Source organism: Gymnodraco acuticeps, unplaced genomic scaffold (genome assembly GCF_902827175.1).
Source record: "Gymnodraco acuticeps unplaced genomic scaffold, fGymAcu1.1, whole genome shotgun sequence".
Classification (NCBI taxonomy): Eukaryota; Metazoa; Chordata; class Actinopteri; order Perciformes; family Bathydraconidae; genus Gymnodraco; species Gymnodraco acuticeps.
Window position 1 is genome coordinate 563,132 of NW_022990764.1, and position 12,075 is coordinate 575,206.

Sequence of the window (12,075 nt, forward strand, 5' to 3'; positions counted from 1 at the left end):
GTGTGTGTGTGTGTGTGTGTGTGGTGTGTGTGTGTGTGTGTGTGTGTGTGTGTGTGGTGTGTGTGTGTGTGTGTGTGTGGTGTGTGTGTGTGTGTGTGTGTGTGTGTGTGTGTGTGTGGTGTGTGTTGTGTGTGTGTGTGTGTGTGTGTGTGTGTGTGGTGTGTGTGTGGTGTGTGTGTGTGTGTGTGTGGTGTGTGGTGTGTGTGTGTGTGTGTGGTGTGTGTGTGTGTGTGTGTGTGTGTGTGTGTGTGTGTGTGTGTGTGTTGTGTGTGTGTGTGTGTGTGTTGTGTGTGGTGTGTGTGTGTGTGTGTGTGTGTGTGTGGCAGGCAGCCTGAACCATTAGAACAGCCATTAGCTGTTCTAATGAAGGTAAACACAGTGAAGGCACAGCTCTTTGCTGCTGCTGCTCTTCTCAGATTCTGCTGAGTTGCACGTTACTGCCTCCTCCTGGTGGCTGCAGCTTTCATGAAGTGAAGGAGGTTTTTCTTCTATGAAGCAGCTGTGTGCAGCAGATACTGTGAGAGTCACAGACATGAATACATAGGTCAAGGCAGACTGGTTCACAGACTCTCCTGTTTTGCCGATCCGGTGCTTGAACAAATAACTCTACACCCCTGGCCGAAATGTCCCTAAAATGAAGTCCGAGTTTGAAATATATCTCAAATAATGTATGTATTTCCCCACATAAACTACTTTATCCTGCGAACGAGATACTTTCTCTCTCTTTTTTTTCTTTCATTGCCCTCTAGGTGCTTCGTACAATGCAAATGCAAATATTCTATTTTAAAAAGTAAAGTCCTTTCGAGTCATCTGTCTCAAGCCTAAGTCTCAAGTCATGAATACCAAGTCAAAGTCAAGTCTTTTATCAATGTTAGTCAAGCAAGTCTCAAGTTTAAAAATAGTCAAGTCATGTGACGCAAGTCAAGTCATGTGACTCGAGCCAAGTCATGTGACTCGAGCCAAGTCATGTGACTCGAGCCAAGTCATGTGACTCGAGCCAAGTTATGTGACTCGAGTCCCCCACCTCTGGTATATATTTTGGTTAGAATATTGCTGTATTACTGTATCAAATATAATAAAGACAAACAGTTGATAAGTAGTATTTTGTTAACTCAAGGTTTATATTAAGTGAGTTTTTATTGTGTTAACTTGTGTATTTATGCTTTTTAGATTGACTTTCTGTCTTTCTCTGTCCATCTGTTCTAGAAACCGAAAGGAAGAGAGAGACGTCACAGCTGTCAGCAATGTGACAAATCTTTCACAGCATCTGGAACTTTAAAGCGCCACCTGCGTATTCACACAGGAGAAAAACCGTACAGCTGTGAAGAGTGTGGGAACACTTTCAGTAGACCAGGTCATCTCAAAATACATCAACGTATTCATACTGGAGAAAAACCGTACAGCTGTGAAGAGTGTGGGAACACTTTCACTACACCAGGTCATCTCAAAATACATCAACGTATTCATACTGGAGAAAAACCTTACAGCTGTGAAGAGTGTGGGACAACTTTCACTAGATCAGGTGATCTCAAAACACATCAACATATTCATACTGGAGAAAAACCTTACAGCTGTGAAGAGTGTGGGAAAACTTTTACTACATCAGGTGCTCTAGAATCACATCACCGTATTCACACTGGAGAAAAACCTTACTGGTGTGAAGAGTGTGGGAAAACTTTCACTACATCAGGTAATCTCAAAAGACATCAACATATTCACACTGGAGAAAAACCTTACAGCTGTGAAGAGTGTGGGACAACTTTCACTCAATCAAGTGCTCTAGAATCACATCACCGTATTCACACTGGAGAAAAACCTTACTGGTGTGAAGAGTGTGGGAAAACTTTCACTACATCAGGTCATCTCAAAAGACATCAACGTATTCACTCAGGAGAAAAACCATACTGGTGTGAAGAGTGTGGGAAAACTTTCACTACATCAGGTGCTCTAGAATCACATCACCGTATTCACACTGGAGAAAAACCTTACTGGTGTGAAGAGTGTGGGAAAACTTTCACTCAACCAAGTAATCTCAAAATACATCAACGTATTCACTCAGGAGAAAAACCATACTGGTGTGAAGAGTGTGGGAAAACTTTCACTACATCAGGTGCTCTAGAATCACATCATGATATTCACACTGGAGAAAAACCTTACTGGTGTGAAGAGTGTGGGAAAACGTTCACTAAATCAGGTCATCTCAAAAGACATCAACGTATTCACTCAGGAGAAAAACCTTACTGGTGTGAAGAGTGTGGGAAAACGTTCACTCAATCAAGTAATCTCAAAAGACATCTTCGTGTTCACTCAGGAGAAAAACCATAGTGGGTTTAAGAGTGTAGGAGCCGCAATTAAGCATATTTTGTTTTTTTTCACAGTTTACAATAAACAATTCCCATCTATTGGCCTTGTGTTGGGTAATCCTTTTTTCCATTACAGATCCCATCCCAACAGCGCCATCTGTTGACGTAACATCAGAATTGACAGGCATAATGTTCACTGTTCCTTTAAAGTGGACCTATCATGCTATATTTGAATAATATAGTGTAGGACCATACCTATATAAGGCATATTTATACTTTTTATTTTTCAAAATACCAAACAGATCATGCATTTTAGCCATTCCTCATTTCGATCAATTTAACACTGTCTTTGCATGGGCTGATTCTGTGAGAACAGCGCCATCTGTTGACGTAACGTCAGAATTGACAGGCATAATGTTCACTGTTCCTTTAAGTTTCGTTTTCTGTGCGTCTGCCGACAGCGCGCTGTTTCATTAGTTTACATACCAAGGTTTAAGTACACTGTGTCAATAGTTGTAGTATGAGCATCGTCTGGGCTGGCCGTCTGGTAGAATCGGTATCCTGTGTCCAATTCCTCTCCTGTCACCTATGACCCCTTTTATACACCCCACCACCAAGTGTTCAAACATCAACATTCAGGGTGTCCGCGGGGTCTTAAAAAGTATTAAAAGTTGATAAATCAATTTAGCAAAAATTAAGGCTATTAAAAAGTATTAAACGGCATTTTACAAGGTATTAAGAAGGTCCACAGCAACGACAACAAGAAACACCCTTTAATTTACTGAAACAACATGTCGCGGAAACCCCCTCAAGTACCTCATTCACACCAACGGTGTTTCAGGGCCGGTTCGGAGCTGGAGCTTGAAAAGCACCGGGTTTTCCTCTTCACACCGCAGCGGAGCCGCCTCTTAGCTCCGGAATCCGGTTCGTTTCAAGCACCAAAAAATTGTTAGGCCAGAGTAAAAGCACCACATACGTCACGCTTACGTCGAGGCGGGGGCAGAGATAGATCAACTCCTGAACAACAACAAAAAGTCCGCGTTTTATCCAGTTTGTACACAACGATGGAGAAACTTAACAACTTTAAGAGTTTCAGTGTTTCTGCCATAGACTGTATATATAAAGGTTTCTGCTCATGGTGAAGCAACGTGTCTGCGTGTTAAGGTGGAACCTGAGCATTCACGTTGATCACCTCTCATTATAACTCATTATAAATCTATAAAACTATAAATATTAAAGTTTACTTCACGTGTTCATTTGAGAACAGCTTTTACATACCTGGGTGAAGGTTACAGTTCATTTAAATGAAAGATACAACGTTACTCCACACTCATGGTTCAGTCCACCTTAAGAAATTAGACCGACCTCGGAAGCAGTTGTGTTTTAAAAAAACCTTTATTGACACGAGTACACTTTTTTATAAGAATATAACTAAACCACAGAAATGACTCTGGAAAAGCTGCAGATAGAGCCATAAGAAATGAATGCAACTGATTTCATCCGCGCGGTTTGGCTTTATGAAGCAGGCACGCAAACGGTTACGCCATGATGCAAACGATGACGCAACGAAGCATTACCAGTCGGACTCTGGGCGGTGTGAAAAGAGCCAGAGCTAAACCGAAGAACTGGTTCTGAACCTGAAAAGCTCTAGCACGGAGCTTGAACCGGAGTTGCGTTGGTGTGAATGAGGTAAAGGTGGCCCCATGCATAGCGTGCCATAAAATGCTGCCTCTTATTTTAAGTTTCGTTGCCTTGCTCCGCTCGGTGGGGGGGGGGGGGTACACCTGAGAGATATACAGCAGGAGAACACGCCGTTCACCGCGGAGAATAAACAGAAGGGCAACCATACTCCGGGGTCTTCTTCGCTGCTTTTGGTGTATTTTGTGGCGGTAGCAGCACCACTTACAGGCCTGGCATATGTACTACAGCATTTCCAGCATTTCCAGCGGTCTAGTGTGAACGGACGCGTTAATGAATCGAATGCGTGTGAACGGAAGACTTTTTTGCGTATGCGTTTTACTGTATGCGTCCTTGTGGTTTCTTAAAGTATTCACCTTAAAGTCCAAGAGCGAGTTTCACTGTTGATTAATCTGCTTCATGTATCTAGAACATATTTACGATGTTTTCAGTTTGATTCTATTCTCTTGTTGAAATGATCAGACTACCAAAAATAAAATGGCCTTAGAAACAGACCAGCCTGCCCTCCTACAAAAAACGACCAAATAGGTCGATTGTTGAAGCACCTTAGATTACGACCCAGAGCCACGTTTTAAAGTGTGGTCGTGTAAGAAACAACATGCTCCCGTTTATTCACAAATAACCCTCTCTGCAAAATCCTAAATTGTGGAATAGTTGTGCCATTAAAATGCTTTTTGATTAGATTTCTAGCGAGAAGTGTATATTGTACTCTTAGAATCCACGTCCAGTCGATGTGTAGGATCTATAGTTTGATAGATATTACGAAGATGATCTGAGGTCTCGCCAGGATAACGTGTAAGCAGCTTCCATGCAAAGTTAGCGTGGGTGAAAACTGTTTTTCCGGTCTCGAAGTTTTCACAATAAAACCGGAAGTATTCCCCTCACTGTCAAATGATTACACAGTGATATCTGCATTACTCATCCACTAAACAACATCAGTTTATCCTTGTTAATTACACAATATTGATTGGTTTAAATTGTGTGCAATGCTTTTGTGTTTTTAACCTTCGATTCAGAGAAACAAATAGTTTTTTAGGAGTTTAGACACTACAGTTTCCGAAGACACTACACTACCCATAATCCCCAGCTGTCGTTTGGGACTACAACATCCGCCTTGCTTTACAAACCCAGTGATTAGTCATCAAGCCCTGTGATTGGATGTTGGAGTGGCAGTGCGACAAGGTTACGCTGAGCGTCAACAGCTCTTTGAAATGGAATGGAGCCACGGCAGACTTTCCAAAACTGGAATTGGACAGCACATTTAGCAAATATGGCAGCATCCATCGATCATCTTAAGATAAGATATACTTTATTGATCCCAAGTTGGGAAATGTTTTTGTTACAGCAGCATACTACTTTGTTCTACTCCATTACAATTCAGAGGTTAACCTGGTATTTTTACTCCACTACATTTTGTAAGGAACATGTCTGTCTTATGGACATAGTTAACATGGGACTTTTCCTTAAAATGTACTGAAGTCCGCACAATGTAAATGTGATGTCAACTACCAATGCAAATTCCCTGCCAAGGGCAAGACAAATGTTACCAACTATGCCTACACACATGCAACCCTTGGGGGTTCTATTTTGTTGTTATTCAGTGTTACCAGGGGCACGAACTTCTGACCGGTGTTCCCTCTTGGTTTAGTCCGTGGGGGAGTGCTTAAGTGTGGGTACACATGTTCACCTGGTGCACAAGGTTATGGAGGTGGGGGGTCTTGCTGGTGCTCAAGTGCCCATATACATCACCCCATGTTCCCATGACTGGTACCCTGCTAAAGAGACACTATTTCAGGGGTAAACTGTATCCATGTTGACCCCTGGTTCTTCATCCTTATACCCTGGATGCATGTAGATGGGCCTGGAAGAATGCAATGTGGAGTTCCAATGCAAATCGGCTTAAGTCCAGTCAGGGTCTGGACATGTTGCCATGACTGGTACCCGCCTTAAGAGACACTATTTCGGGGTAAACTGTATCCATGTTGACCCCTGGTTCTTCATCCTTATACCCTGGATGTATGTTGGTGTCCCTGGAAGAATGCAATGTGGAGTTCCAATGCAAATCGGCTTAAGTCCAGTCAGGGTCTGGACATCTTCCCATGACTGTTACCCTGCTAAAGAGACACTATTTCGGGGTAAACTGTATCCATGTTGACCCCTGGTTCTTCATCCTTGTACCCTGGATGCATGTTGGTGTCCCTGGAAGAATGCAATGTGGAGTTCCAATGCAAATCGGCTTAAGTCCAGTCAGGGTCTGGACATGTTGCCATGACTGGTACCCGCCTTAAGAGACACTATTTCGGGGTAAACTGTATCCATGTTGACCCCTGGTTCTTCATCCTTATACCCTGGATGTATGTTGGTGTCCCTGGAAGAATGCAATGTGGAGTTCCAATGCAAATCGGCTTAAGTCCAGTCAGGGTCTGGACATGTTGCCATGACTGTTACCCTGCTAAAGAGACACTATTTCGGGGTAAACTGTATCCATGTTGACCCCTGGTTCTTCATCCTTATACCCTGGATGTATGTTGGTGTCCCTGGAAGAATGCAATGTGGAGTTCCAATGCAAATCGGCTTAAGTCCAGTCAGGGTCTGGACATGTTCCCATGACTGTTACCCTGCTAAGAGACACTATTTCTGGGTAAACTGTATCCATGTTGACCCCTGGTTCTTCATCCTTATACCCTGGATGTATGTTGGTGTCCCTGGAAGAATGCAATGTGGAGTTCCAATGCAAATCGGCTTAAGTCCAGTCAGGGTCTGGACATCTTGCCATGACTGGTACCCTGCCTAAAGAGACACTATTTTGGGGTAAACTGTATCCATGTTGACCCTTGGTTCTTGTTCCTTGTACCCTGGATGTATGTTGGTGTCCCTGGAAGAATGCAATGTGGAGTTTCAATGCAAATCGGCTTAAGTCCAGTCAGGGTCTGGACATCTTCCCATGACTGGTACCCGCCTTAAGAGACACTATTTCGGGGTAAACTGTATCCATGTTGACCCCTGGTTCTTCATCCTTGTACCCTGGATGTATGTTGGTGTCCCTGGAAGAATGCAATGTGGAGTTCCAATGCAAATCGGCTTAAGTCCAGTCAGGGTCTGGACATCTTCCCATGACTGGTACCCGCCTTAAGAGACACTATTTCGGGGTAAACTGTATCCATGTTGACCCCTGGTTCTTCTCTCCTGGTGTCCATTTCATGTACATTTCCTGGTGTCCATTTCATGTACATTTCCTCGTGTCCATTTCATGTACATTTCCTCGTGTCCATTTCATGTACATTTGATGGGGGAGTCACATGTGGATGAAATAGACCCGATTCCCGGAGGTTCCGGGCCGAATTTGGGAGCTCATATGCGGCCTGCCGTGCACCCCCACCCGTGGAAAGCAAAAAAAAGTAAATAAAACGGTCAATTATATCTTAAATTCATCAAAAACTACGTTTTTAAAAATTCTCGAAAAACGGCTAAGTGCCAACGGGTGAGGGGGTCAACCCTTCGGCGCTTCGGGCGGAAGCCCCGGAGACATTTCCACTGACCCGTTTGCACTTTTCAACGTCGAGGGGAATTCAGACCTCCCTCCTCCGTTAACAATTTTCATTCATCTTTTCCAAGCTACCTTCTGCACGAAATCGGAAACCCGGTTTTTGAGAGCACTTAGAAAAAAAACGGCCTATTCTCATGATGGGGAAATCATGGAGGAATGCGTCCGATGATTGAGCACTTTGGATCGGATACAACGATACACTATTTTCGGACACAATTGTTGCCCGGAGGACCCCCAATCACGGTTTCTTACACCACTTTAAGTTTTTGAACTGGCCTCTGGAGGAATGCAAGGGAGTTTCGACGGAATAACGAGACACTATTTTTCGGACACATTGTTGCCTGGAGGACCCCAATCACGGTTCTTACAAAACTTTAAGTATTTGAACTGGCCTCTGGATGAATGCAAGGGAGTTTCGACGGAATAACGAGACACTATTTCGGACACATTGTTGCCTGGAGGACCCCCAATCACGGTTCTTACAAAACTTTAAGTATTTGAACTGGGCCTCTGGATGAATGCAAGGGGAGTTTCGACGGAATAACGAGACAACTAGTTTTCGGACACATCTGCGGTTTCTTCCAAAAGTTAACTTTAACTTTTTCTGACTCTGGAGGAATGCAAGGGGAGTTGCCAGGGGACTCTACCTGCATTATTAGGCACTATTTTCCGGACACCTTTTCACCAATTTCACCCCTTTTCTGCGGTTCGTCAAAAGTTAACTTTGAACTTTTTCTGACTCTGGAGGAAGGTAGGGTGAGTTGTCAGGGACTCTACCCGCCTTAGGAGGCACTATTCCCGGATACATTTTATCCATTTAACCTCTTTCTCTGGTTCTCTGGTTGCAACCCGTCTCTGGATCATGGAAGAATGCATCCGCTGCATGAGTACTTTGGATCGGATACACTTGTTGGCCTGGATGACCCCCAATCATGGTTCTTACCAAACTTAACGTTTTGAACTGGTCTCCGGAAGAAAGTAACGGGGAGTTGCCAGGGGACTCGACCCGCCTTAGGAGGCACTATTTCACCCAGTTTTGGCTCCCGCCTTGCCTGGATGATAGGACCGATAGATGACAGGGATCTCTGCCCGCCTAACGAGTGCCTAAATGGGACACCTTTCGCACCATGATGCAAATGGGTTATTTATTGAAAATAAACCGGAGAGATTTGACATGGGGTCTTTCTAGTTCGCTGAGTGCAACTTTCTTATTTTCACCTATCCTTCTTTGTCCCCCCGGTTCTATACATTATACTGGTGACACTTCCCGGTACCGAAATGCTCAGGCATACAAAAATGATGGCGATCGGTTGTCCTATCTGTAATAGTCCCTACCGTGCCCTGAGCAAGCACCTGCTGAGGAACCATAGTGTGCGTAATTTAGTTGGAAAGAAGAATTCTGCTGTTGTTGGCGAAAGGACGGATAAACATTAGGCTCCATCCCTGCATTATTGCAGGATGCGAGTACAACGGGACAAGGCTGGACCGCCACTTGTACAGAAACCATGTTGAGCTGTCCCGGCAGGAATTACATGTGGTTTTAACTAAACTAAAAATGAAAGTGGCCACGAAGAAGCTTCATGAACTCAGTTTGACAAACCCCAGAGTAGCAATGATTACCTCTTGGGATGTGGACACTGTGGGTGATGATGTCCTGTCACAACCTCCACCCTTGTCCCCAGTGATTAAATGTGACAACCCGGACTGTAAGGAATGGAGGATGGATGCAAACAGAATGAAGGCTCAGAGGGACATATATGCTGCTGAGGTGAAATCCCTGCGCTGCATGCTGCAGCAGAGGATTAAACGTAACCGAAAGAGGATGAACCAGAGGGCCGAGGACCAAGAGCGGGTGTTTCTAAGGAAACGATCCCGAACAGAGTCAACACCAAAGAGGCTGTCCAAGTCCAAAGGTCCCTCCTGCAGGAAGTCCCCCATTGCCTCTCACACACCTGTATCCAGCTCCTCAGAACCTGCATCCATAGATACCGAGGCCTCGTCATCCTCCCCTCCCATACATTCCCCCTGGTTCAGCGGCAGGGGCCGGGGGAATCGAATGCGGGACATTACATTCCCACGCATCATGGAGAAGTATCTGCAAGGCTACCGGGACTATTATGAGGGCATCGATCCAACAGTGAGGCTCCAAGAAAACGCAGTCTCCAAAATAAGCAGAGTCAAATCATTCCTAAGCTTCATGGCACACGGTTTCAATCGCCTGTCTGACTGGCTCTTTTTGAGGGATCTGAAGAGGATACGTGGGTGGTCCCGGAGCCTGATAAAGTCAAGCCTACAGGTCACGACATCTGACTTCTATATCAAAAACATATCACACTTTCTCAAGTACATGAATGAAACACCATGCAAGGGGAGCAGGCTCAACCAGAATGACATGATTTTAATCACACGGGAAGTTGCTGCCATCCTGAAGTCCATGAGAAAGAAGGTGTTTATCCACCAGATGCAGGTGAAGCGGGACAAGATGGAAGGTCTGCCAAGCCATAAAGACATCATGGCATGTTTGACTGCGGCCAAAACTCGCATCCCTCAGCTCCTGGACGTGATGACCAGCAATCCGACTCACGCAACCCGGAGCCTGCTCTATGGGTACATGACCCTCAATTGGAGCTGCATTTATGGGCACCGTCCGGGGGTCTACTCCAACATGACCAACACGGAGGTCCTAAAGGCGGAGATAACTGGCACTGCCTTTGGCCACCTCATCCACGTGAGTGAGCTATTAAAACATGTGTTTATTCTGGCAGTGATACACATGTTGTGGATGATTGATACTTGTATTGACGCTCTCTAACTCTGTCATAACAGGTAAGCAACCACAAGACGGCCAACGCGTTCGGGGAAGCGCAGATGTATCTCACCATAGAAGAATTTGGATGGATGAAAAGGTGGCTGGAAATCAAGGGGACGCTGACCGGCACCAACAACCGCTACTTCCTCTGCATAGCGGGGAAGAACCCATCGAGGAACCTTGCCACCTTCCTGAGGTTGGCATGGGCTGATGTTGGACTAAAAGGTCCCATTAACTTCACCGACCTCCGCACAGTCCACGCCGATAATGCGAAGAGGTTTCAGGACATAAGCAACCGCCAAAGAGTGAGTGATTTCATGTGTCACAACACTGCAACTGCAGACACATTTTATGCCAAGAATCCTTCTTTGAAGGAGGCTGCGGACATACGAATGCTCTTCACAGAGTCACTGCAAGCAGCGGCCGCAGCAGCATCAGGGGTGAGTGAAGACAATTTGGGGGACATTGACATCCACAGTGACCGTGACAGCTCTGGAGAGGAGCATAGCCCTACTCCCTACCAAGACTCCACCGATACCGAGACGTCAGATGAATTATACAAAGACTTCAACGCTGGAGAGCGGCGAAGAGGGAACAGTCAATGGCCGAACACAGTCCCTCAGACACGGGTGAAGAGAGGGTGCCAGCCTCTGCACCAACTTCACCCGATACGGACAATGTTGCCAGTGATCAACTTGTAAATATGCAATGTTTTGTTGTACTCAGTCCGCTTGTGCTGGATGAGTTAATAATGTTATAATGTTATAAAGTGTCAATGTATATATTTCTGTAAATAAAGTTTGTTAAAATTACTTAATTTGTCCTCTTTTTATAACCCAATATGGGTGATTTCCCCATTAAGGTCCCCAGGGGCACGAGGTTCTGGTGGTGTGCATGAAGGGGTTTAGTCCACGTGAGGAGTGCTCAAATGTGGGAGATGTGTAAGGCAGCGGAGGGTAAAATAAGGTAAAGTGTGAACCTCCAGCAGGGCAGGTGGTGCTGCTGTGAATAAGTCCTGACTATGGAGTCCGATGGGCGGACTGTAAAGCACCGCAAAATAGACCCCCTTATAGATTAACCAGGGCCATGAGAACATCCTCCACAGGAGGGTGGGTGGTGCTGCTGTGAATAAGTCCGACTATGGAGTCTGATGGGCGGACTGTAAAGCACCGCAAAATAGACCCCCTTATAGATTACCAGGGCCATGAGAACATACACCACAGGAGGGTGGGTGGGTGCTGCTGTGAATAAGTCCGACTATGGATGTCTGATGGGCGGACTGTAAAGCACCGCAAAATAGACCCCCTGTATAGATTACCAGGGCCATGAGAACATCCTCCACAGGAGGTGGGTGGTGCTGCTGTGAATAAGTCCGACTATGGTGTCCGATGGGCGGACTGTAAAGCACCAGCAAAATAGACCCCCTTATAGGTCACCAGGGCAATGAGAACATCCTCCACAGGAGGGTGGGTGCTGCTGCTGTGAATAAGTCCGACTATGGTGTCCGATGGGCGGACTGTAAAGCACCGCAAAATAGACCCCCTTATAGGTTACCAGGGGCACGAGTTTCTTGAGGGTGTAATCATCTGGGTTTAGTCCGTGGGGGAGTGCTTAAGTTCGGGGGCCCGGGGGTCCCAAGGTGCGCGAGGTTTATGGAAGTACGCATGTCAGGTAGATATGCTGGAGGTCTGTAGTCCGTGTTTTGGGTCTCTGTGAGC

The 12,075-nt window shown here is 45.5% G+C and overlaps 2 protein-coding genes across 2 annotated transcripts in view; both read left to right on the forward strand.

Moving 5' to 3' along the window:
- The window catches only part of LOC117556819 (zinc finger protein 501-like), a 16,420-nt gene extending 14,015 nt beyond the window's left edge, over nt 1-2,405 (forward strand). Inside the window, exon 2 of the mRNA XM_034232359.1 lies at nt 1,211-2,405. Coding sequence (XP_034088250.1) covers nt 1,211-2,325 — 1,115 coding nt within the window. The 3' untranslated portion in view covers nt 2,326-2,405. The remainder of the gene's footprint in view (nt 1-1,210) is intronic.
- A 6,355-nt stretch (nt 2,406-8,760) lies between these two features.
- Nucleotides 8,761-11,058, forward strand: LOC117556820. The gene is made up of 2 exons (XM_034232360.1): nt 8,761-10,276; nt 10,375-11,058. Exons 1-2 carry the CDS (start codon nt 9,104-9,106, stop codon nt 11,056-11,058), a joined length of 1,857 nt encoding a protein of 618 aa, XP_034088251.1. The 5' UTR covers nt 8,761-9,103.
- Nucleotides 11,059-12,075: the final 1,017 nt, after the last annotated feature.

Coding starts and splice junctions, on each gene's coding strand:
- LOC117556820 (XM_034232360.1), top strand. CDS start 9,104: ATGAAAGTGGCCACGAAGAAGCTTCATGAACTCAGTTTGACAAACCCC. Junction 10,277..10,374: donor CCTTTGGCCACCTCATCCAC/GTGAGTGAGCTA, acceptor CTGTCATAACAG/GTAAGCAACCACAAGACGGC.